Source organism: Aplidium turbinatum, chromosome 4 (genome assembly GCF_918807975.1).
Source record: "Aplidium turbinatum chromosome 4, kaAplTurb1.1, whole genome shotgun sequence".
Lineage (NCBI taxonomy): Eukaryota > Metazoa > Chordata > Ascidiacea > Aplousobranchia > Polyclinidae > Aplidium > Aplidium turbinatum.
In genome coordinates this window covers 34,656,202-34,680,561 of record NC_137475.1, presented here as the reverse complement: position 1 = coordinate 34,680,561, position 24,360 = coordinate 34,656,202, and the positions used below count along the sequence as shown (strand labels likewise).

Genomic DNA, 24,360 nt, shown 5'->3' with positions numbered 1-24,360 from the left:
TTCAAAAGCACCTAATTTGAACTTAGAAATTTCAGATAAGGTCAACAACTTGTTCAATTGTCTTCTCTCTACTAAAAATATTCATACCACAAACTCAATTGTAGACCTAAAATACACAAACGAAGATGTAAACAGCTATTCAAGCAGGCTAAGGTGTTACTTATGAGAAGTTTTGTTCCCTAAAACTAGAAGCTAGCCATGAGTTTTGGAAAGCATTAGTTTAGGACAAAAATGTAAAAGAACAAACGCAGTTTTTTTTTTCAAATTCGTGTAACAATATTACTCTGATTGTAACTATTTTAGAATCAATGAGTAGCCTACAATAAGATTTGCTTGCAAGGCGTAAATCTTTATCAATGCAATGATTCGGCACACCGCACACACACTTCGTGCGGTTGATCGAGCTCTTTGTTATTCAGAACTTTGCATGAAATCGGATTAGCATGGTAATTAAGCAGCGGCAAGATAAATCAAAATTGTCGTTTTTGGGTACCTTTGCAAAAATTGAAATATCAAGTTTAACATATAAAATTTTGAAATAAAGATTTTTCAAACTTATAGACAAATGATTTTTTTTCGCGCCAGAGCAACTTCTGTTGAAATAGCACCAGCGGATAAGACGTAACAACTGATTGAATTTGATCCAAAAACGGCCCCCCCTTGAGCAGTTAACTTCCAGAAAAAGGTTGAAAAGCAAAGGGTTAACACTAAGGAGGGTTTTACAGGTTTCAAGCAACCATAATATGAAAAGTGACATTTTCCTCATGCTGTGATGTGGTAGAAAGCTAAAATATTTGCAAAGTTTTTATAATAATTGGTTGGACAAGGTACTGTAGGCTACGGTATTGATTGGACAACATGGAACACCTACGGTAAAATATTTGCAAAAATTTTATAACTGTTGTCTTCGTTACAATAGCCAGATATACACCAGAAAAATATCGTCAAACATACACTGACACAGTTGCTTGTAGATTGTTTTTATAGGTACGCATGTTCAAAAACACGTGCTGATTTATATGAAGTAGACACGTTGGCAACATTTTGCATTATTACTTAGTTTTCATTAAATTGCATAAAATTGTCTACTACAACAATCAGATAATTTACCCTGCATCTACATTAAGTGTTCAAGAACAAACAGTGCACTAACATACATAAAAATAGCCTAATGAGTTTCACAAAAAGCTGCAATCTGCGCAACCTGGTACAACAGCGTACAAAAAAGCCTTGGCTAAGATTATTTACTAAGGTTTTAAAGTAATTTAATAAGTTTAGATACGTTACCTTACATCTTCAAGACGTAATACAAAAAGTCTTACTCATAAACAAGCAGCGAATCCAAATCTTGCAAAATAAAGTGAAGTGGAACAAAAATTTAGTCCTCATGAATCACGTGTTTGGTTGCCCGTGTGAACGACGCCGATCCCACGTGTCGAATCGTTGTTTTTAGCGTTGAACCATAATTTTATATTTTTCTTGAAAGGCTTTGCTTACAAAAAGTACAAAACGAATTTATGACTCAGTTCGGTTTTATGATGAAATTTAGTTTCTTTTATTAATCTACAAAAGTTTGTAATCTTTGTGACTGATAACCTGCAAAACTAGCATTATTTTTCTCTGATAAAGGCTTGTTGTGACCAAATTTCTCTCACTCTTCTTGACTTCCCAACTGATTAGGAACACGCTACCTCCTGATCTTATGTTGTTGAATTCGGGCAGGGCTACTCAACTGGCGGACTGCGGTCTGGACCTTCTGGTGGACCTTGAGCTTTTGGAAGAATAACCTCATTGCCACGTTTCAGGGCTTTTTTAAACAGAATCTATTGGGAGGAAGCAATTTTTACTGTGATTATTGATTGATTGATTGAATCTTTATCCTCGGACTGGGAAAGCTTCTTGCAGAGCTTAATCCTGGCAGTTTCGCATACTTGTAGAGGCTTTGAATCACTGACGCAGGCCCGGTGACCGAGACTGACAGAGTGAAGTTTCCGATTGTTGAAGTCTTGTTGACGGGAACTATTCCATCCATTAGATGCCGCTGAATGGAGAGCAGTCCTTAACGTGCGTTGCTCAAGCGCACACCACGAGAGTGTGAGAGTGTGCATTATCCTAGTGTTGCTAGGGGTTTTCGACTCCCCAACACTTTCTCAGAAATCCAATTCGAGTTACATTTTCCCTAAAAAAGTGGTTTGGTACAGATAGTTAATTAACTTTCGTGATTGCGTGTGAAATAACTTATTCACCGGACCGCTAAAAATATTCAACTTGTCAAACTGGACCTTTGTTAAGATTGAGTACGATAACTTTGAATTAGGGTAAAATAAGCTGTAGACGTTTTAGAAAGTAGGGGAAGTACGGGACCGATGGGACACGGGGACCGAAGGGACAGCGCGATATCTTGCCCTCTAGTGAATAATTTTTGACAATTTTGATTTTGGACACGAAATATGTATCTCAGGTTGCGCACGTGAAAGGAGTAGGATCTAGCTCAACTGTGTAAACAATGGCGGCAAAATATTAATTTTAAGACCCCAAAATAAATTGTAGCTATAGGATTAAAAAAAATCTGTGGAAAATATCAAAAAAAACAATGATTGACAATAAAGTTGTTTTTAGTCAGTGATATAAGAAGCAAGGTTTGTGATACTAATGGAGTTTCAGATGTCAACAGTACGGACAGCAGAAAAATATTTCTCAAAATTGCTGATTGCGGGACCGATGGGACAAGGGCATTTTAAATAGGCATTTTAATTTGTCTTTCCAAACAATGATGATGTTGCCTCAATTTATCGAAAAGATATCGAAAAAATAATCCTTGCCACAACCAGTTGATATAACAACACGCCTAAGCGGCATTCTACTTTCTCAGAGAATGTTTCGTCTGTATAGACAACCTACACATGGATATTGCAATTGCTTACTAACATTGACAAAGAAACTTGACTTTTCATGTTGATTTTTCACTTTTAATGCAAATAACCAATTTCACTTCATAAAATCATTTTTTGTACTTCTTAAATGCAATTTTAGATATGTCCCATCGGTCCCATAACACTGTCCCATCGGTCCCATAGGTATGGGACCCATGGGACAACCAACAACATTGATAAAATGTTGAATAACTCAATAACTAATTATAACATTTCAATAATTTTTTCATCATACCTCGTAAGTCTGTGGATCTACAAACCATGAAAAAATGTACGACGTAGCATTTATGTTGGAGTCGTTATTAACAAATAAAAAAATCTGTCCCATGGGTCCCGCACCTACCCTACGGTAACTAATAACTATATTTGGTATACCTGTAATGTAAGTTAGGCTATAGGCCTATTAGGCTATATAGCCTAAAGCTTTGGCCTGATGCCAGGTTGGTTCAATCTTGGTCTCCCAGCTCATCTGTAGTCAATAGGAGTTTCATGACCTTGCTAACCTAAGAGATTCCTCGATGCTCGCAAACCTTCACAGACCGACAATGTGTCGACACAGGCGTGGAAATTCTTCTTCTTGCGTTTGAGGCCGCCGCCGGTCACGTTGTTATATCCAAGCACAGCAGCCAATCGATTGTGTGTTCATCGAACGATGTTACGTCCACATGTCTATTCTTGGGTCGGTAGGTAGCCTACAGAGCCCATACAGGACATTGGTAGATAATGTAGTATGCAGTCTGAAAGTCTGACCTACATGCAAATGATGAGTCGGCGCGGCCCCATTGAAACATGTTGCTATTGAAACGGCCCACTCCAGTTTTCCAGCAATTGAGCTTTACCCATTCCTTCCGAGGTAGTTCTGCTCCTGGTGTAGGCTCGCATTGGTTTTGGGAAGACCCGTGAATTGAACTGGTCATGCGACTTCTTTCCTACTGTTTCAAACTTCGATAGTTGGAGTTGCACTCCGTTGCAGATAGCTGCAGCATGGCGAGAAAAAGGGCATATTTGGAGGTACAATTTTAGGACTTTATGGTTGAGGAGGTTCTTCTTCTTCGTTTGAACCTTCTTCGCCACTCCAAGGGTCGAGGGGCTCTGCCTTTTACCACCCTTGGGCAGTGGCGGCGACGCGGTCTAGATGTTTGGGCAGGTGTCGAGCAGCCATTCAATTGATTTGTCATCCAGTTCACGCAGACCACGCACACCATTTGGCGCATGGTAGATGGCGCAATTACAAATGGTGTGGTGAGTAGTGTGGAATTACTAGCTTGTCTGCAGAAGTGCAGTGGGTCTCCTGGAGGAGGATGACAAGAGCTCGGTCCTTATGAGCGAGCTGCTCGATCACATCAATCTTGCTGGATGTGATGCCCTCAGCGTTCAGCTGTAAGATGGTGGGACGACGGTACTTGTCGACAGTGGAACTGCCGCGCTCTGAAAAGAGCGGTTCTCGTGGGGTCCTGTACTGAGCGTTCCGGGTCGAGGTTCGGTTTTGACAGTCTTCGTTTCGCATTTTTTATGATGCTACTTACAGGGGGGACCGCGTGAATGTGACTGTTCTTCCCCCCGTAGTCTACTTGATTTTCCCCACGCAGTCTAACTTGGGCAATGCCTGACAGCAGGCTACCGGCAGAAAGTTAGTGGGAGTTGAGATTGAGAGCAGGCAACCGGTAGGCTAACTATTCTCATGGTGGTGTTGAGGGCAGCGTCAATGTACGCTGCAGCACCAGACGGGGTAAGCATATTTGGAGGTGCTGTAAACAACCGCAAAAGCACTTGTAGGGAGTGCAGAGGTAGCCTACTAGCACCCCAAGATGTTCTGGCTAAGCATCTCAGTTAGTTGTGGCGTGCTGATAGCTTTGCATGGAGGGTTTCAGCGTGGTGTTTATAGGCAAAGCCGTTGACAGGATTTTTCGGGCCTGGTACCAATTTATTTTCGGGCCCCCTTTATCGACAATGTTATGAATATATAGGTTGTGTAGGCTACAAACTTTTATTGATGTGCTGTTAAAATGAGGATGACACATGCCGTTCAAAGTAGAAAATTAAGAGGAATATCATTCATAGCCTATAGGCCTACATATTATTAAACAATGAAAACTATTTTAATACTATAAAAAGTGCTCAATGCTAAGCAAAAACGCAAAGCAGAGCGAATTAAATCAAATATAGTTATTACTATCTAACCCTTGACAGCCTGTTTCACCTAAAAGAGGATCATCATTAAGCGGGCTGATTTTTGTTTTGCCTCCACCCTCTCCAAAATATTTTAGTCATGTACGGCTATGCCATCAGCTAAACCTGGAGTTTATCCATCCATCTTTATCTGGTATGATTAAGGCGATACCGGTAGCCTACTCAAAACTTTAAATAACTTATTGAAATCTTCCTGTCATGAAAAAATAATTAATGTAAAATTTAAGACTCAAGTTTCAACCAAAACATTCTGACAAAGAAAAATAAATTGAATTGAATTAACATGCTCAAAAGTCTATTCTCGGCTTCTTCATTGCTAACTGTGACGTTTCTTCGTCAGACCAAACTAACCTATAGGCAGTGATGTACGTGCATACAAAAAATATTGACGCCGTCAGCGTAAACGTTCGAAAAACCATACGCCGTATGCGTCAACGTAACTTGTAAAAAAGTTGGCGGCGTCAGCGCATACACTAGCGTAAACTCACTTTGTTTGCTAGGTGCCAAACATTCACACGGTAAAAACCACTTGAAACAAACAAGTTTTATTTTGAATTTCCACAAAGAAACACAAGCATCTGAAAGTGTTCATCTGACATTTTGCTGCGTTTTGGTTTCAATATGCCTTTGCCCATTGAAAACATTCTTTCAACTTATTTAAAATTTGGAAAGTTTGATAAAAAAAAAGTGCAAACAACAGCTAAGACATTAAAAAGTATGCGTTGACGCTATGCGCTAAAAAAACGCGAAAACTTTACGGCGTAGCCTCAAGCGACAACTATCTAAAAAAATGTGGCCGCAAGCGTTAGCGTAAACAAAAAGTCTACGCCGCAAGTCTACGGCGTAGAATTTGCGGCGTATACGTACATCTCTGCCTATAGGCTCGAGCTCGGCTCAGACTCGCATAGCCTACGTGTGTTGTGCGAGCATTGAAGAGGGTCTAACAAACGGCTTGTGTAGTTTCGTGATTCAAACCTAACGATGAATATTTAGTTTGGTGAGTTTTTGAATCTCTATCCTCGGACTGACAAAGCCTTTGAAAGCCATAGGTTATTCCTGATAGCTTCGCATACTTGTTGAGGCTGTGACGCAGGGCCAGTTATGAGGCTTTTGACCAGTTATAAGCAAAAAATGATCACAAGTATCATCTCGATGACCCAGTTCAAGTCAACCACAATGCTAGAAGCTTTATCAATGCTTCAGTTATCTACAAATACTGGTATGTCACTTGTTAGTTTTAGTTAGTTAGTGTACGATTTTACGGCTTTTGTTCTACGTATTGCGAGGGTTGGACGCCAGCAAATTTCGATCTGGCTAGATGGCTGCTCTACACATACTCTTATGTTGAACGTTGACCGCCTTTCCCCGAAAGGGAACCTTGTGGCTGATGCCAGGAGAAAAGCTTTAAATAGCGGTTGATCGCCTTCAAACATGGAATGAAATTTCTAACAAAAACCAGTCCAGTTTTCCGATGATAATTCAGTGTATACATTTACATACGACTGTACAAGCGTGCCAATCATATTTACAGATCATGCGGGCCTATGTTACAAATCAACATTGTAATCTTTTCACACAGTATGTGCAATCGGCAGTGCGCGTGTGATCAATATAGTGATATGATAATGAAGGGGGTTGGACAGACTAGTTACAAGTGAACCATAAAGCTTTTTTTACAACACATAGGCTACAATCTACAGTAAAAAAATGAAGCTCGGCGGCCGGTAGGCAATGCTTGAACAACCAAATAATTCATTTAATCTAAAAAAAAATCTTAGTAAATCATGCGTGACTTGCATACCGACGGAAATAGACGTTACTTGGCTTAAATTGATCAACAAAGCCAACAAAACGTCAGTGGACATTGGAGTAACGCGAAATAGACTTGTCCTCACACAACCGGGTCTCTGCCACATCGGCTTGTGCAGCGCAACAATCTCGGGATTTTGACGCTTACGTCAAGTGGTCGTCTAGCAACGTCGTTTCGACGATAGTCTGTGTTTCTTCAATTCATCCACTTTCTGCAGTTGGTCGCGCCGCAAAGACAAGGAATCTTGTTACCATCGTCCTCAAAGTCAAATTTGTAATCGTAGTTCAACTGAAACGAAACAAAAATGTCAACAAAAATGACAAAAAAAATGTCATATAATCTGACCCGTCAGTAGACAGAAACCATAAAAGCTACTAACGATTCCCGGTATTGAAGTTTACAAGTAAAAAATTCTAAACTGAAAATTATCTGCAAAGTTACTTCATTCAACACAAAAAAAGCTGTGATTTCGTTGCCAGCAGTCAGCTCACAGACAGCAAAATCAGTCATTTTTACACAAAAGTGACTGGTTTTGCTGTCTGGCTATATCCCATGGTCCACGGCCTTATACCTCTTCCCCGCTGAGAATAAGTCGATTTGAAATGATCATAATCTTCTTTTCCTTTTCAAAGTTCACCACCTCTGCCACACAATTCGGATTGCAAGAATGGTTGATGTACCTGCGAAGAGAGCATGCTTGAAATTCTGTTTGAATCCGTCGGTATTTGGAACACACAAGTCGCCGTCGGCATGAAGTCCTTTGCGATGTGGTGCCAACTGCATCTTCAGACGTCGTTTTTATGTAAACAAAACGTAAACATTTACCTGGCAGGTCCTCCCGTGACAGTTGCATCGACAATGTAGTCAGAGTCGAGCCGGAACATATAGACGCCCCTGTTGGCCGCCTCGTATTTCTTCTCCCTCTTATCCGCGACCTCTGAACGGATGATCTCGCCGATGTACTCGATCACCATTGTCCCTGGTTCGATGTCGCGACCAGCGAACAAGCCAAGACCCTGAGGTTCAATGCAGGAGTTTAATTATGAAGTGTTTGTCGTTGTTTTTTTGTGAACAACAGCAGCTGTCACATCTTGCATGGGTTGTAGCCAGTGGTTCTGCAATCTTTCTAAAAACATTGAAAAACACTTTGCTTGAAAAGTTTTGATGGCTCGTGGTTTTCGCGGAAAAGTCAATAGATCAGCATCAATGGTTTTTTAATCGAAGGCGTTTGAAACGAGTCATATTTCGGCGAAACGAAATTCTTCGCTAAAAAACTTAATTTAAAAGAAACAAAACTGAGGCAAAGGCATTTTGTGTGAAACCTAAATTTCGTTTCCAGCATCCCCGCGCCACAATAGAGCAGTAAAGCCTTAGAGAACATGACATAAAACAAATTTTTTGAATGTTACTTTACGACCCTTTTTACGCTCCAGATTCTCGCATTTTGTGATGAGCGGCTTACTATTGAATTGGATTCCACAATAAGAGAACATGCCAGCGCAGTGATGAAATTTAACAACAGGTGACCAAACAAGCCAGTTGTAAGAAAAAACCAAGAGAAGGCTCCCTGCCTGTATTCGCGATCTGGCCAGGTTGACATTGTTTCTCCACTCCTGTTTCATCCTTCTGTACTGTGACGACTTGGAGTGCACAAAATGCTTCCCGTACAAAGAGGACGAAGCGTCGCCGATGCCCGTCGACTCGTAGTACTCGCTGATCAGGTTGCTTATGAGAGTGTGAGGCCTGTAAACAAGTCATATGTAATTCAACGTGGAAGTGATCAGATTAAATCAACTCGGTCAAAAATAAGGCAATTTCAAATCTGAGCAAGCGTAGCCTACATTCTAAAGGAATAAATCTTCAGCTGACAAAATTGGTCTTTTTAACACTGGTTCAACGCCTGAAGACTTCTTCCTATTTTTATCGTGTCATTTACCAGATGTCGAGGTAGGACGAGATCTTACAAGGCACCTGACTCATCCTAAGCTTCAAGACGTAAAATCAATGTATTAAGGACGTATTTTGTTGCTGTGAAAATGCCATGTCGTTAACTTTCCATGGGCAATTTGGGCATGCAACGCTTCAGTGCTGGATCAAACAGTTAAATAAGTGAACAAAAAACTTATCCACAGACTGCACCTGCCTGCCCTCGTCTTCTCTTTCCTTCGGAATGACTTTGCGCGAAACTAACGCTGACGAAACGTGAACTTTGACCTTTTGCCCTGGATAGAACTGATACAGTGCCCTCACTGAAACGAGCGTCACGTGTCTGAAACATATCATCTTTGTCTCGCAATCGACTTGTGAACTGTTTTGTGACCAAACGGAACCGCTGTGCTTGCTTTTCGAAGATTGTAATCGTGTTATAATGATTACAACAAAAACTGTAACTTTGATATGGAATGTTTTAACTTTTTCTGCAAAAGCAACCTGCGAATAAGAAGCGTTTCTACGATAAGCAATTTTGGTGCTGCATTTTACTGCTCGAATTTCAAGATAATAATGCCAGTCTTTTTCGCACTTCCTACTTTTTTGTCAACAATAACTAGTAGCCTACTGTGTGACTTCTCTGTCAAAACTACTCTTTACTACTTCAGCAACTACAATCATTTAACCTTGTCACCTTAAAGTTCCGTACACATGCACCGGAACCTGCAAAGTCTCTGCGAAAGATCTCATGAAAAAAACAAAACAAGGGACTAATGTTAACATTTTCACGCCGTTTCAACTTTCCTTGTTAAAACGATGCATTGTGGCAAACTTTGGGGTTGGAAAAAGCTAAAGTTGGGCTGTTTTTTGTAAAACGACTCACTTTTTCCTCGAGTGCTTTATGTGTGGCTCTGCTCGTGCGCAGCCAGTAGGATTGACCGCAAGAGGGAGCTCGAACAATGGAGAGCGCCCGTATCTGAACTTATAGTTAGCGCACAACTCAATGTTTGGAAGCTGGAATGAAAGTGAAGATAATGCTCACGCTGCCAAATGACTAAAAATGCCATAACAAGCCTTTTTACTATCGGAAGCGGTTTTTGTTTGCTTCGCAATTACAACACGTAATTGAGTGAAAACAAAGTGTTCACGGAAACAAAGAAACACAAACTTATAAGTCAAATGACGAAACAAGAACAACATTAATAAACGAGGCTCTGCACTCTGAGCTGAAGAATAAAGCTGGAATATTGTGATCACGAAAACGATAATATTAATCATCATAAAATTTATTATCATGAAATTGGTTACGTACAATGTACAGTACATTGATTATTATGAAAAGCGTATTCACTAAAGTGATCATGTGAAAAATGCAGGTCGTGATCAGAAGCATAGTTTTCCACCTACCGACTCGAGTATCCGGCAAACGACTGGAGAAGTCAAGCCAAATACATTCTCTCCGTTGATGTAAGCAGGGAAGAGTTTCAGCATCTTCTGCTGGTTCCTCAAGTTAGCTAGTTGTTGGAGAAGCTCTGACCACTCATCTAAAATGGAATAGACAATTAGACATAGTGAACATAGTGGCCAATCAAGAATCTTAAAGAACAAGTTTGATCAAAATAAATTGAATAGGAAACGTTCAGACTCCACTACTCTATACTTAGGAACTTGTACAACAGAAGCTTTAAGAGAGTACATTCCTGTTTTCAAGCAAAGTATGAGCAGGGACACGACTAACCTACTAATCATGTTTCTCAGAAATGCACTATTTTCACTCAGCATTATGTTTTACAGCACGTTAAATAGCTAAGAGAAACTTCAAAATTGCACATGCCAACGATTGAAGTAGATGAGTAGCTGCGGACAACTGGTCGACCCTAATGTTTCGGGATGAAGACCAGGCTTCTTTGAAGTAAAATGGAGAGGGCACACTGAGTAGGTTCTTTAGAGATTTTTATCATGTAAGTCACGAGATTTCGGCCACTCTTCGCGCCCATTTTTACTTCGACTTACCGTTGAGATCTACTCATTGCGCCCATTTTTACTTCGACTTACCATTGAGATCTACTCTTCGCGCCCATTTTTACATTGACTTACAATTGAGTTCTGCTCTTCGCGCCCATTTTTACTTCGACTTACCATTGAGATCTACTCTTCGCGCCCATTTTTACTTCGGCTTACCATTGAGATCTTTGCCACTCATTTCCATCCATTCCCCTCCTTGAATCTTCTTGTCGGAATTTTTCGGTCGAGACGCCACGGCCTGATATCTGGTGGTGAACCAAGGCGCCCCGTCCTTCTCAGTGATCATGCACATGTACTTGCACCTTTTGCGCGTGTTCTGTTTGAATATGTGTGAGAGATAACAAGTTGTTTATTTTTGAAACGCGTGACAATAATAGAGATTTGACGTTACCATAAAATTACACCTAATATTTTTCCCGAGGGAATGCAAAATAATTAAATAAATCAACTTTCTTACATTTTCTTTTTAAATGTCAATGAACTTACATTACTGCTCCAATATATTCGAGTCGCTTTGTAGCCAACGGGAAAGATGGCGGTTTTTCTGTGAAATTGCGCCATTTGGTGTGTGGAGAGTTGCCCAACAGCGTGGAACATTAACGCCCCTACTCGTAAGATATAATTCTTTTCGCCTGAAATGAATTGATAAAAAACATCCCTGTTACCCTTGCGTTTTGTAGGTAACCAGTAACAACAATACAATAAGCACAAGCATAGCACTCTCCCCTCTACGACTCTGTCTGGTAAACGTAGGCTCGATTCTAGGCCGGGAGTACAGTAGACTTAACATGGCAACAACCGTGTTGATTTAAAAAGTAAACAATGAAAATAATTCTTGGTGCATCGTAACTATGATGGAGAATTGTAAAACGTACGGCCGCTAAAAGCATTCGTTGTCATATAGCGACAGGTATTGAACCATAATGTGTGCTGGCGCATGGAGCATAGTGTACCTTGGGTGAGCTCGCCTTGCTGCATGATGCTGGCGATTTGTTTGGTTTCCTTCCTTTGAACATAAACTTTCCGGAATACGGCCAGCGATTTGAGTTGGTCATGATGCTGGGGAGTCCCGGCCTGACCACCGATGGCCATGGCGTGGGTGGGACATACGACAGTCTTGTCCTAAAGCAAGAAGATACCTTTGCGAAATCACTACAACACGGAAATTTTGTTTAACTGCAATCAAAACTGTAAAGATTAGAAGCTTTGAAAACATTTTTCTTTCGAACTAAAAGATGTTGAAATTCTCAAATGATAATTAATTTCACAGCACAGGACATGCAAAAAACAATCATACTACCTTATAAAAATGGCAACCACAGCGAAGAGCGCACTCGCAGTGGTAGGTGTTGCTACATCTGGAGCGGTTGCAATGAATCGTCGCGCCTTTTTTCTGGCAAAGGTTGCACAAAGCCCCCAGCCCGTTGCGAACGGCAAGGTCTACATTTATGAGAGCCCCACCCTGAAAATAAAACGATAGTTGCCATGCTTAAATAGTTACAGATGTTGGATGTAATTAAAGATTTTTAACACACGGTAAATAAGGGAAATAGAACGGCATGGTCGACTATTATGATTACTCTTTACAGACGCAAGAGAAGCATGTCACCTGTGTTTCGTACACTTCGGCGGACCACAGCGCGCAGTTAAGATGAACCCACTGATCCACATCCAGATTCAAGAGGCGAGCCACTCTTTTCGTGTCTCCGTCGCCGCTGACGTCACAAAGAACGCACGTTCGTGAGTCTTGGATATCCGCAGGAGGCTGGAGATAAAGCGGCAGATTTCATTTGAAAGTGATTTTTAGTTTTTGCGAGAAGGTTTACGGACGCATCTGTGTTTCGTTTGGCAAAAGTTTGATTATTTTGGTTTCGCATTCACAGGTATTAAACGAATGGCTCGATTGCTTCATTGTACGGCTGCAATGAAACCGCCTGTTCTGTACAAGGTTGAGAGAAGTACGTGACTGTGGCGCACGTAAAGTTACAAGAAATTAAACAGCACGATTGCATTCTTCTGTCAAGACGTTTGATTACGTCTTTATAACGTCATTAAAGTGCCAGGTTTATAAAGCTTACTTTTAAAGATGATCCATATTTGGCGACTAAAGCATCCACATCTGCAGGAGCCTTGTGGTTGGTAGACTTTACCACGGTCACCCCGATGCTCCACTTCTTCCACTTGATGCCTTTCCATCGCTTTGCTGCTGTTTTTCCTTCTTCGCCTGCGAGATAAAAATGATAAGCACTGAGACCTACTCTCGGCGATGAGACAAATTTTGACAGACTTCGCGTATTTGGTGAAATGCAATCGGGCGTGAAATGATCTCGTTGCCAAATTCGCTGTCAAAATGGCATTCCTTCTTGCGAAATATTGTGTCTTCTTTGTGCCAGTTATCCTATTTTCGTTAATATCTATTATAATGGAACCCAATACGTCATTAAACTTTTGGCCGCATGTGAGTTAGTGGTGATATATTTGCAGCTGTTTAATCAGAAATTGCGAGCCAAGATTCCCTTCTAAAATTCACAAATTCAAACCTGAAGTAAAAAGATCACAGACCTGGACCAGTGGAGCCTCTTCTTCTTGCCCTCCCACGAGATTTCCCATCTGCTGGCTTCATCTGACCGTCCTCGTAAGTGTCAGTGGCAACACTGCCCATCCTGCCCCTGGTTGACACAAACTCAGGGTCGGGGTTCGCCGATATAAGCGATGCAATGTCGATCTTGACCGTGTGCCGTTGATAGACCTGGGACGCTTTCCACTTCTTCTTGCTCACGGGAACGCTAGCCTGCGCCTGAATAATGCCAGGAATGTGTTTATTGATAAATGGAAGTAATTTCATTGTAAGAATTCTTTCAGTCGTTTGAGGGCAACAAAAAATGTTTTCAATCTCGGCAACTGGGTCTGTGTCAGTGATTTAAAGACTTCGTCAGTGCGCGGAATTGCAGGATCAAGTTTCTTAAGAAACTTTTTTCATCGGAGAAAACAGATTTTCGCAATCAATTAATGACACACACATTACGTAGTCTTGCTACACAGACAATGCCTGATCTGAGAGAATGCACTTACCTTACCAAACTCGTTGCCAAAATAGCATTGTTTATTGCAGAATATCGTGTCTTCTTCTTGCAAGTGATCCTACACCAATAGGTTTGGGTTAGTTTTGCTTTACAAACCGATTCAAAATTGAACAGAGATAACGTTGAGGTTGACAAGTCGACAAGCAGTGATTACTCAATGGTCACTTACCCCAAACAGGGGTTTTCGAACACCATTTCCAGTCACCAACTGATTGCAATAGAAACACCTGCGCTGGCTGACGACAGGGTGGTCCTGGCTCGAGGGGCCTTGCACGCCCTGTCGATACAAATAGAAACTTTAAACTCGGAAGCAAACATAAGGCATAGGTTAAAAACATCTTAGTTTCAAAAGTAGCACCACTTTTCAAAAGCAGCAACTCACCGCAACAGTGGATTTGATATCTTTCTTCGAATCTCCAATTCCTTCTCCGTCCTTCTGAAAAAATGTCATGAAAGTTGATTTTTAGGAATGTCACTGCGCATGTGACATAATACGAAAAAACTGGCGGCGGAATGGCGCTAAATTTGGATAAACTTTGGTTGGTCTATCACAACAACAAAAATAAGGAATACTGTGGATGACAATGAACAACGTGCAGTAGTTTAATCTCACAAGAGATAACAGAGAACAGGGTACGAATGAAGAAAATGAGAGAACAGAAAAAATCTTAAGTTCACTTACTTCCGTTTTAATGGTTTTCTCTGGTCCCTCCATCTTGAAACTGACGATCGAAGTTTCGAGGGTTCGCGACAGTTGAGTGAGAGATTTCTTTATAAACTGAAACATAAGCAAAGCATTTCAAGACACTGGTTTGTTCAATATGAGCATTTTCACCTTTATTGATCCGCAAGTGTGCACTTGGATTATCTCTACGTCGATTCAATGTTGCTTTACGTTAAGTAATGAAACAAACGTATAATAAAAGCGGTTTCGGTCTTCTTACCTTGGATGAAGTTGCATCTTTGAAGGAAATTGTAACCGCCACTTCATCACCTTCGTCCATGATGTCTGCGTGGCAATGAAAAGTTTATCATCATTAGCGTAGAAACGAAAATCATGTGATCGTGAACAATGGCCAACTGCAGCCAACTCTCAACACGTGGAAGGAACATGATGATGATGGTGGTGTGGCGGTTGAAGATTTCAGATTAATCGGCAGAAAATTCCGGTTCATCTTCAAGCATGTCAATAAAGACACAGCCGTGTGCTCTCGGTTCGTGTCGAACCGACGTCCGTTTGAACGTCGGGTGGACACCTCTCAACCACGACACAAGTAGTCGCCTAAGATTGACCGAACCCCGATAATAACGTTTATTTTTCGTTTTAAGGTGACAAGGCAAAAACGAATATGATTACGTGAAAACATAATTTTGATGTGAGCGTTTGATGAATTTCTATTTTTATGGTGCTTTTCCTCAGGAAAAGATGTTGAAATAGCACAAAGGTCAGCGACCTTTGAGCCAATTATGACCTTATAATCTCCTCACTTAGCCACTCTTAGATTAATATGATCCTTTCCGCAAAGCCAAGAAATATACTAACCACTCTTTCCAGGACGAGGAAGAACAGGGATGACTGGGGATGCGACTTGGTAGGTCATGGTGGGATCCTCCTTGTGAGCGACAGATCGAGCAAGAGGAATAAAAGATGAGTCATCTTTTTCATCCTCAACCTCGGGAGAAGAAGGTAAAATGACTTCAGCTTCGCTCATGATGCTGTGTGAGAAATTAAGTCATTTTTAGAAAGCCACATCATTCAACGATGGCCCATTGATCATTTAAAAATTATTAAATTGCCATGGTTTCAAGTGAAAATAAACAGCAACCTTTGAAGCACATGTAGCTCCACATACAGTAAAAATTATACGACTTACAACTCTTTTGTATACTTTGAAAGAAAATACCTAGAAAGACAGTAATAACTGCAGACAGAGGCCAACTGTTCCGAACTTAAGGTTCTCTTCATACTGACAAATTTCATAATTTTGTTTGGTCTTTCACCAATGGGATCGAAAACGTAGAAGACCAACTAAACGGTTCTAACAGAACTGTTCAAAAATGATCAGTTACAAAATTTTTATAGATCTTAAGTTATAACCAACTGTTATAGCTGATAATTTTTATTGCTTTTATTGAACCAACTCGTTCTATATCTCACCTCATGGCAGCAATATCATCTACGCTTTCCGGTCCTTGGTGTGGCGGGGTGGGAAGGGAATCTGGCACTTTGACGTGTTGCTGATGTGACCCCGGTTCACCTTTGACCTCATCTAATGAACCCAACCTCTCTCGTTTCGGCGAAGGTGGAAGAGAAGATGGCGGGGTCGGTGGATTCATGTAGATGAATGGGTCCTAAAATATCAAACAAAATTTAAGTTGTAAAAAGAAGAGCTGCGCCGACAAACATCCGTCGGATTATCCTATGACCAAGAAAAGATCCGCAAAGGATACAAGCGAAAAAATGAAAACAAACAATGAAAGAAATAAGCAACTCCTCATAACAAGTAGCTCTTGGAATGTAGGACTAAGTATTTTGAATGTTGTTGGCAACAAAATGCAGCCGAAGACTTTACTTTTGAAACTAGCGCGTTCATAAACCATTTGCAACTGTTATTTTCAAGAGCAACTAAAATAGCAATGCAACGGTTGAACCTCACCGAGCACGTGAGAAGGTCGTAATAATCCGGTAAGCCGCGCAAAGTCGCGTTTCCAAATGTTCCTTCTAGCAACGACTTGGACTGGGCGAGGCCAGTTCCTTTCGGCATGCACAGGGAATAGTTGATCTTTATGTCTGGCTCGACCAATGGCAACAAAGGAAGCTAAATACGTCAGTGTAAAATCAACATAGATTGCAAGACTATTACAAATGGATGCTGTCACTACATCTATTAATGTTGTTACAAAAAGAATCGTGACTGAAATGTTCATTGAAGTGTTCAATAGCAAAAGCATGCAATCTTAAATAAGCAATAAGCATACCGGTTTCCATTGGACAGGAGGTTTTCCTGGAGTTTGATCATCACCGAAGGTTCTATGCATCTGCATCGCCATCAACTCAGGAGGAATTTGGGAGGAATCTTGAGGAAATCCCGGCTCATCTTGCCGATTGTCCTTCTTCTTTTTTCTCTTCTTCCCTTTTTCCTTTCCATCTTTGTCTTTCGATCCCGGTCGCGACCTCTTCTTCTTGCTTGCATCCTCCATCTAAAATGCATGGATAGCTTCGCGTAAAATAGAAGAAATGTAAGCGATTGAGGTGGCTTTAATACAATAACAACGTGTTTTATTAGGGCTGTGGAGACGGAGAGATTCTGACTATCCAAACTCGGCCAGTTACAAACCAAGTAGTCGGAATCCTATATTTTTCGCCCTACTTTACAGCCCAGGTTTTTATATAACGCTGATATTGCAGACATGCGTTGCTGCAAGTGCTTTGCAAAGCCAAGTACACTATTACCCTGAATATATTCCTTTGCCGAGTGCCAAGGGGGAATAGGATTGGGTACCACTTTATAAAAGTCTTTGGTATGACCAGGCAGGGTGTAAACCCATGACCAGCGTTTTTTTTAAGGTTTGGTTTGGGTGACCGCTAAGTAGTTTTAAGAGACCGCAAGTGTTTCATTTAAATACCAAAAAATAGCCATGAAAACATACAATCAACGCAATATAAAATGAATTATTCGACAAGGCACAGCTTAAATGATTGTGACAGCGACCAAACAGCCTGCCCAATACGGCCGCCAAACAAGTTTGCTGCACAATCAAACAAAGTGTGCTTGTTGGCTTCTGCTTGTTATGTTTCCACACGTAAAAACTGATCATTATGCGCCATAAATCAGAAATAAACATTGACGAGTATCGAAGGTGCACTTCTTTTGTGAATAACTCTTTGATTCAGCTGTTAGCTGTACCTCCACTGATTCTTTTTTCCGGACGTGAACTATTGATCGTAGGCTATATTCGTATTATCGACAAGACATAGCGAGAAACAACCATTACTTTTCTACTGTAGTTGCAAGTCCAAACTTTGGGAAACCGCTGGAGAAATTTGGGGGACCGTTTCGGTCCCCCAAAACACCTTAAAAAAAAACACTGCCCATGACTATTAATTCAGAGGTGAATACCCAAACCACTAAGCTCCGAGCGGGTTGTATGGGCTTTTATAAACCCCCATAATACGAAGAAGCACTAAGCAGTGTAAATCAATTCATGGTTAAAATGTTTTCAATGCACCATGGAGTTGCAAAAAGTATGAATGTGGATAATTGAGTCACGTAATAAAAACATGAAACTTCGGTATTTTTTTTCACCAGTTGAAGCCATAATTTACATTTCCCACATCTACTCTCTGTGCTTGAAAAATAAATTTGTTTTCAAAAATCTCTGACCGAAAAAACGCAATCTGGCAAACGTACTTTGTAATAATATGGACTTCCCATCACCTCCATTTGCTTCTTCAAGTGATCTGGACTCATGTCGTATTCTTTCTTTTCGACTCCTCCAAAAGAGCTCAGTCCCATAGGAGAGGATGGGACAGCATGATGAGGAGGAGGCTAAAAATGGCAAATTATTTCATTAACAAATTACAGTGTTTAACAAGGTCGACTATTTATTACTTCAATTTAACGTCAACAGATGTTTCATCAATGTAAAAACGACCGACTTCGCACGCTGCAAACAAGAAAAATGAAGCAGTAAACTCATAAGGCGGCCAGCCAACCACCATTAATAACAATGTACTGTATACAAAGTGCGATATTTACTCTAAAAAAATACAAGCATAAACGACAGATCTAACTTATTAAGTTAGTTTAAGACCAAAAGGTGCAAGGTAATGTAATGTCAATTGATCAACTTGTTGAAGTAAAGCAGCTGTTATCTTGCAAACAGACTAGCCAAATCCAATTATAATATATAAATAATGAACACAGCAAGACTAATCCTCACCCCATTTCCAGTCTTCAGCATGTAACGCAACAGCTCTTGATGGTTGGTGTTGAGGGAATGGGGAGGAAACATTGGTTGACCGAACCCTCCCATCTGCATGAAAGGCTGCGCAAAAACACAACACGTTGAGAAAATATAAAACAAGTACATGGGATGGCGTAGCGGGTAAGGCGTTCGCTTTCCAATAATACAAACCTGGCCCGACTGGCATAAGCCGGTTGTTGAAAACACCGCTCACGTCATCCTATTTTCTCATCCACGACATTTGAAATCAAGTATTTATCATTTTCACCTTTTACATGCTTGTCCAATGGCGGCTTTATTCAAAAGATTACGCAATTGGTGTGTTTGTATAAAGAGGTTGATTTTATTATATCATTGCTTAGGAACACATACCTTTTGTTGCATTTGCGATACCGGGGTAGGGGGCTTTGGTGGAAACTTTGTTGGTTTTGGGTCTCTCATCCACGCCGGAGGGACAGCAGGGGTCCCAGTAGCCTTGGCAGCTTCTAATCTTCCCTCAAAGTCAACTCCATCTCTGATGACGTTCGTTATCGTGTCATCAATAAGAGAAAGCGACTGCAAGAATATGAAGGTTAATGTACTGGTATGATTATGAGGTATGCAATATGCATGTTAGAAGTTAGGTGTCTTCCTTTTCGGTTTGATTTAACATAAATTTACATCACTTCTACATTACATACAATTCCAGCTGTGGGCTCATATGCCGTGATTGGAACTTTCTAAAATTACCTTTTCAGACATAACCAGTTCTTTCTTTGGACGCTTTGCTGTTTCGTCGGGCGTGTTTGGAGTGCCAATCAAAGGGGGGCGATTGCTTTGAGGGGATGGGGCGGCTCGGTTCACGCTGTCTGGGGTGGTGGCTGTCGACCTCGAATCGGGGTCCGTGGCCATGATGATTTCAAGTTCGGACTCAGTGAGCCCGCTGAAGCGAGGGGGAGTTGCTCCGGGGGCGGAGGAGGGAAAGTGAGTCGATAGTTCGGATTTCAACAAATGCGTTTGAGACGAGTCTAAAAATAGCAGCAAAGATAAAAACAAACAGATCAAGCTTTTAGGGAATAGTATCAATATTAAAGTAAAAACGTGATCTATAGCAATGGCCTCCAACTATCGCTCGCAACCCAAGGTAAAGAATAAAGAGTATGTTGTTTCATACATAAAAGTACATAAAATCTTACTATTTCCACCACTAACGCAAAACTTGGACTACAAAATATGCTTACATGCATCGTAAGGGCTCGCTCGTAAATTTGGGGTTTTTGAAAATTGAGATCACTTGAAATAAATTTGGCGACTCTTGGCTCATAAGAGCGTGTGCACTGTGCAGTATGATGAGAAACCAGATTAATACATTTACATTGTATTTATCCGTAAACAAACAGCTGGAAACTATGCCTTTGTTCAAGACAAGTTGTTGACATCATTGAAAAATCACATAAAAACGGAAACACAACTCAACCACAATGTCAATATAAACTTATGTACCAAATTCTTTCTTGATGGTGTTCGCAGCAACTGGCTGTTGAGCGACGAGCAGACCTGACGAGCTTCCTCTAGCGCCACCAGCCGATCGAACTACTTCGGTTGCGGCTGAAAAATTAATTTCAACATAAACAAATCAATTCCGAAAGCAGATGTTGCACGTTAGCATGTAGTGTAGAATCATGCCATCTTCACAAAAAGCGCTATTATTTTCATGAAGAGAATTTCAAAAACATTTAAACAAGTAGTAGTAAAAGCAGCAAAAAAAACATAAATCACGTCAACATACTTTCTCCAGGCTGAGGGGTGGCAGGGAATCCACTGAGTGGACGAGTTGAAGCGATGCTTGTGGATGATACAGTGGTTGCAACGGCATTGAGGGGGGCACTGCCGGTGGTATCCGTTGGTGGCTGTAAAAGCATTTTTGTAACAAGTCACGTGACATTATTTTCCATCTTGACAAAACAGCGATAGATAATTCTCCAAAAACTTTAAGACTGAATGACTTGCTTGTAGGATGCGTGGCATAAAAAAAACACGAATGCGGAAACGAGACCAACTTTGCAAGAATTTCTGTAAATTACGAACCGACGCTTCAATGAATATTTCGCATGCATAAAAAAACAGTTGTTTCATATTTTAGACTGACTCATGCAACGACATACCCGATTACTTTGTTGAGATGTGGTTGACGCAGCTATGATCGAGTGTGTAGTTTGAGCGGGGGTACCTAGCGTGGCAGAAAACTGCACTGAATTGGAAAAAGCCGGAGCAAAACACTGTGGTGTAGAAACCATTTTAGGTGTGCTGCTGGTCGGAGCTGAAGAGCTTAAAGGAGACGGTGTCGTCACATGAGAAGCGAGTGGGAAAGGAGGCATTGAAGAGTTGGAAGACAACAATGTCGGCCCATGTTGACGAGGAGGGGTTTCGATGGCAACTGATGCATGTTGCGTCGCAAAAGGCGGCCTCAGACCAGACGTCGGCAAATTATTGTATGGTGACGTCGTGGATGACGTCATAAGCATAGGGGTGGGCGTCGTCAATCTTGCTTGCAGACCAGCACTGGTCATTTGCATAACCGGGTTTTCGCTCATCATTCCCTGAACAACATGATGCAAAAGTTACATAAAAATGACTATTTTTTCACTGAACTTTTGAGCAACGTTTAAACTCATTTGGAAGGGTTTTCCTATTTCTATGCGCATCATATGTGGATTACACACCTGCGTCATAATGAAGTGCGGATCAATCGTCACGTTCTCTCCGGTTGTGGTTTCTTTCTTTTTCTTCCTTCGTCGTTTTGGCTTTTTCTGATGAACCAAAAGTAACAAAAAATATCTTTTAAGCTAGTCAGAAGCATAAGCATCTTTGAGCTAGTCAGAAGCACTGCGCAGTTTCTGTTTTTTTTTCTGTTGATAAATTTAATATTTAACCATTGTATTTTGTTCAGATGTAGATAAAATTACTCTATGTTACTCCTGAAGAGGACATCATGTGATGTCCAAAACGTTCGATGTGTAATTTGTTTCAATGTAGCTTTTTTATATCGAAACTGTTAAAATAAACGTGAATATGTTAAATCTGATGACGTTACTCGGCTTCGTATACCTGTGGTTTCAACAAGACAAACTCTCTACCAAAGCCGTATCAATCTTTTTAGCTGAGCAATGCAACATATCACCTGAATGAATGATAACTAGCTATCGTACACACAAAGCAAATTTGACGTATAGAAGCATTGATTCAATGTTAGTTACCTCGGGTAGCTGCATCGGCAATTGAGGTTGTCCAACCATGTGCTGCATCTGCATGAAAGATGCTGGATCGATGTTATTTCCAGAGGAAAACGATGCTCCCGGATGTCCTCCTGGCCTCATCATAGATCCTTGTGTAGTCGCCATGTTTCCTCCAACATTGACGTTCACTGACGCCACTTGGGCTGGCAGCAGATGACCACGAAGAGGGTCAATTTGACCGGGGGCCGTGGACCGGACCCCAAACGACATTGGGATCATGACTTGAGTGTTTAAGTGACTAGGATTGCTTCCAGGAACAATAGAGCCAGGAGGAAGAAGTTGCTTTGGCGAACCGGCAGGAGGATGAGGCTGGGATGACGGAGCAGAATAGGAAGATGTGGATGGAATTGAAATCACGGCTCCGTGTTGCATCACCAACTGTTGGATTTGTGCCGGGTTCATTTGTCTGAAGAAATCATCCTCTGATTGATTATTATCTTTCTTTGGAACATCAGAGAGCAAATAATAACGTCTAAGAATTAAAAATTAACAAATCTTGTGATCAGAATCTAAATTAGCAAAGTTAGATTCCAAACGTGCTGTTACCTCACTCCTGGAATTTTTTGCAGCTGGGCTAACAACGCCTCTTGCGACTGATGCTGCATGGGCATCCCACCTGGGACGTTCTGTTGTGTCGTGATCGATGGAGCCGCTTGGGCATGAGGAGCTTGTTGCGAGAAAGAGACCACTATACAGATGAAAATATCGCGTTGATATCAGTGGGTGGTTGTAACTTACAAACGGGGATGTCTTCCGCACAAAGAACTGAAGAACCCACGCAAAAAACTACAAATTGGTTTTTATTTTCTGTGCAACTGAACCAACTTAAAAATATATACAAGCAATACTAACATGCAGATGACACGGGAGTTGTTATTGCTACACCGCCACTAGCAGAGCTGACGGTCTGGTGAGACGACGGTAGAACTAGGGTTAAACTGGACTGTGTTTGACTGTTTGTTTGTTGGCAACCGGGAAGCGGCAGGTTACCGGGAACAGATGGTTGCCTGATCATGGAATGCGGTTGCGGGGGTCGTTGAAACGGTGGTTGAACCATGTGGGGCATCTCCCCCGGTTGGGAGGGCTGACATGAAATAAAAGGTAATCATGGGTTAGCGCTAAGAAAAACATTACCGTAGTTAGTAAAAGTTGCCTTTTTTTACATCGTTTGAACGTTGTCAGATGTTAAAGCGCTGTAAAAAGGACACTTTTTACTAGCTGGGAAGTAAAACAGAGTATCGCAACTTAGAAACATTTACAAAGTGGCGTAGAATTAAATAACATAATCAAATATCAAATGAAATACTGTATAAGTTTTCTGCTGTTGCGGGCCACCAACCTGTTGTGGAAGGGCGCACATAGGTGCAGCGTTACCAGCCATAGTGGGCATGTACTGGACCGTACCATGCTTCATATTGTAGCTGTGTACCAGCTCTGAATGGCGGACTTGCTCTTTCCGAACCTGGCCACAAGGATAAACACCTTTATTAAAAAAAATAACAGACACACACACCCACCAATGACAATCACGATGTTAAACAGAGAAAATTTCGACTGAAGTATGACGAGTCAAAAAAAGAATATAATGAAAGCCAAAATTTTGCCAAAACATCAGCATTCACTATCATTAGCAATCGTAAGCTTAACGGAATTTAAAATTGACTGAGAATCAATTGCCCATTAAAAGTCGCTTCTTGAGTCCAAATTTATAATAAATTGCGAACATATTGAGTCTAGTGATCCCATAGCAGCAACAGCACCCACTTCATCCAATTGCTGTTGTGTGTCCAGCTGTTGCCGATTGACCATATTGAGCGTTTGAGCATCGATCGGTGTGAATTCTCCGCTTTTCTTGCTCTGACGTTGTTTCTTTGTGAGAGCTTGCTTGGTGGAACGATGCTGTTTGGCAGCTTGCTCCAGAGCTTTCACTTGTATCTGTTCAGCAAACGTAGCGATCAGTGAACAGTTCTTATCAAAAATACCATCTGCACGTGATTTAGAACAAGAAAAAGAACTTGCCTGCAACAACGACTGATGCTGATACAGCCATTCTTCATACTGCGCTGACCGTCGTTGTTGATCCTCAGCATCGGTGCCGACGAGCGGTGGATTCAGCATACCTTCGACAAAACAAAACGTTTAAAAGA

The 24,360-nt window shown here is 41.2% G+C and overlaps 1 protein-coding gene across 1 annotated transcript in view; it reads right to left on the bottom strand.

The window, feature by feature from the left end:
* Nucleotides 1-6,598: 6,598 nt before the first annotated feature.
* Nucleotides 6,599-24,360, bottom strand: part of LOC145769098 (histone-lysine N-methyltransferase 2C-like) — a 52,676-nt gene continuing 34,914 nt past the window's right edge. Inside the window, exons 52-87 of the mRNA XM_082580692.1 lie at nt 24,233-24,333; nt 23,978-24,148; nt 23,553-23,675; nt 23,066-23,297; nt 22,760-22,901; nt 22,175-22,619; nt 21,641-21,727; nt 21,083-21,517; nt 20,707-20,827; nt 20,421-20,525; nt 19,707-19,945; nt 19,311-19,493; nt 18,915-19,019; nt 18,383-18,520; nt 16,950-17,171; nt 16,628-16,789; nt 16,129-16,322; nt 15,514-15,677; nt 14,915-14,979; nt 14,653-14,748; nt 14,353-14,406; nt 14,140-14,247; nt 13,960-14,028; nt 13,450-13,684; nt 12,966-13,111; nt 12,497-12,652; nt 12,188-12,349; nt 11,841-12,009; nt 11,374-11,519; nt 11,044-11,203; nt 10,270-10,406; nt 9,746-9,876; nt 8,505-8,676; nt 7,759-7,949; nt 7,505-7,613; nt 6,599-7,221 (exon numbers count right to left, since the gene is read on the bottom strand). Of these exons, the coding sequence (XP_082436818.1) occupies nt 7,129-7,221; nt 7,505-7,613; nt 7,759-7,949; nt 8,505-8,676; nt 9,746-9,876; nt 10,270-10,406; nt 11,044-11,203; nt 11,374-11,519; nt 11,841-12,009; nt 12,188-12,349; nt 12,497-12,652; nt 12,966-13,111; nt 13,450-13,684; nt 13,960-14,028; nt 14,140-14,247; nt 14,353-14,406; nt 14,653-14,748; nt 14,915-14,979; nt 15,514-15,677; nt 16,129-16,322; nt 16,628-16,789; nt 16,950-17,171; nt 18,383-18,520; nt 18,915-19,019; nt 19,311-19,493; nt 19,707-19,945; nt 20,421-20,525; nt 20,707-20,827; nt 21,083-21,517; nt 21,641-21,727; nt 22,175-22,619; nt 22,760-22,901; nt 23,066-23,297; nt 23,553-23,675; nt 23,978-24,148; nt 24,233-24,333 (5,768 nt within the window). The 3' untranslated portion in view covers nt 6,599-7,128. The remainder of the gene's footprint in view (nt 7,222-7,504; nt 7,614-7,758; nt 7,950-8,504; nt 8,677-9,745; nt 9,877-10,269; nt 10,407-11,043; nt 11,204-11,373; nt 11,520-11,840; nt 12,010-12,187; nt 12,350-12,496; nt 12,653-12,965; nt 13,112-13,449; nt 13,685-13,959; nt 14,029-14,139; nt 14,248-14,352; nt 14,407-14,652; nt 14,749-14,914; nt 14,980-15,513; nt 15,678-16,128; nt 16,323-16,627; nt 16,790-16,949; nt 17,172-18,382; nt 18,521-18,914; nt 19,020-19,310; nt 19,494-19,706; nt 19,946-20,420; nt 20,526-20,706; nt 20,828-21,082; nt 21,518-21,640; nt 21,728-22,174; nt 22,620-22,759; nt 22,902-23,065; nt 23,298-23,552; nt 23,676-23,977; nt 24,149-24,232; nt 24,334-24,360) is intronic.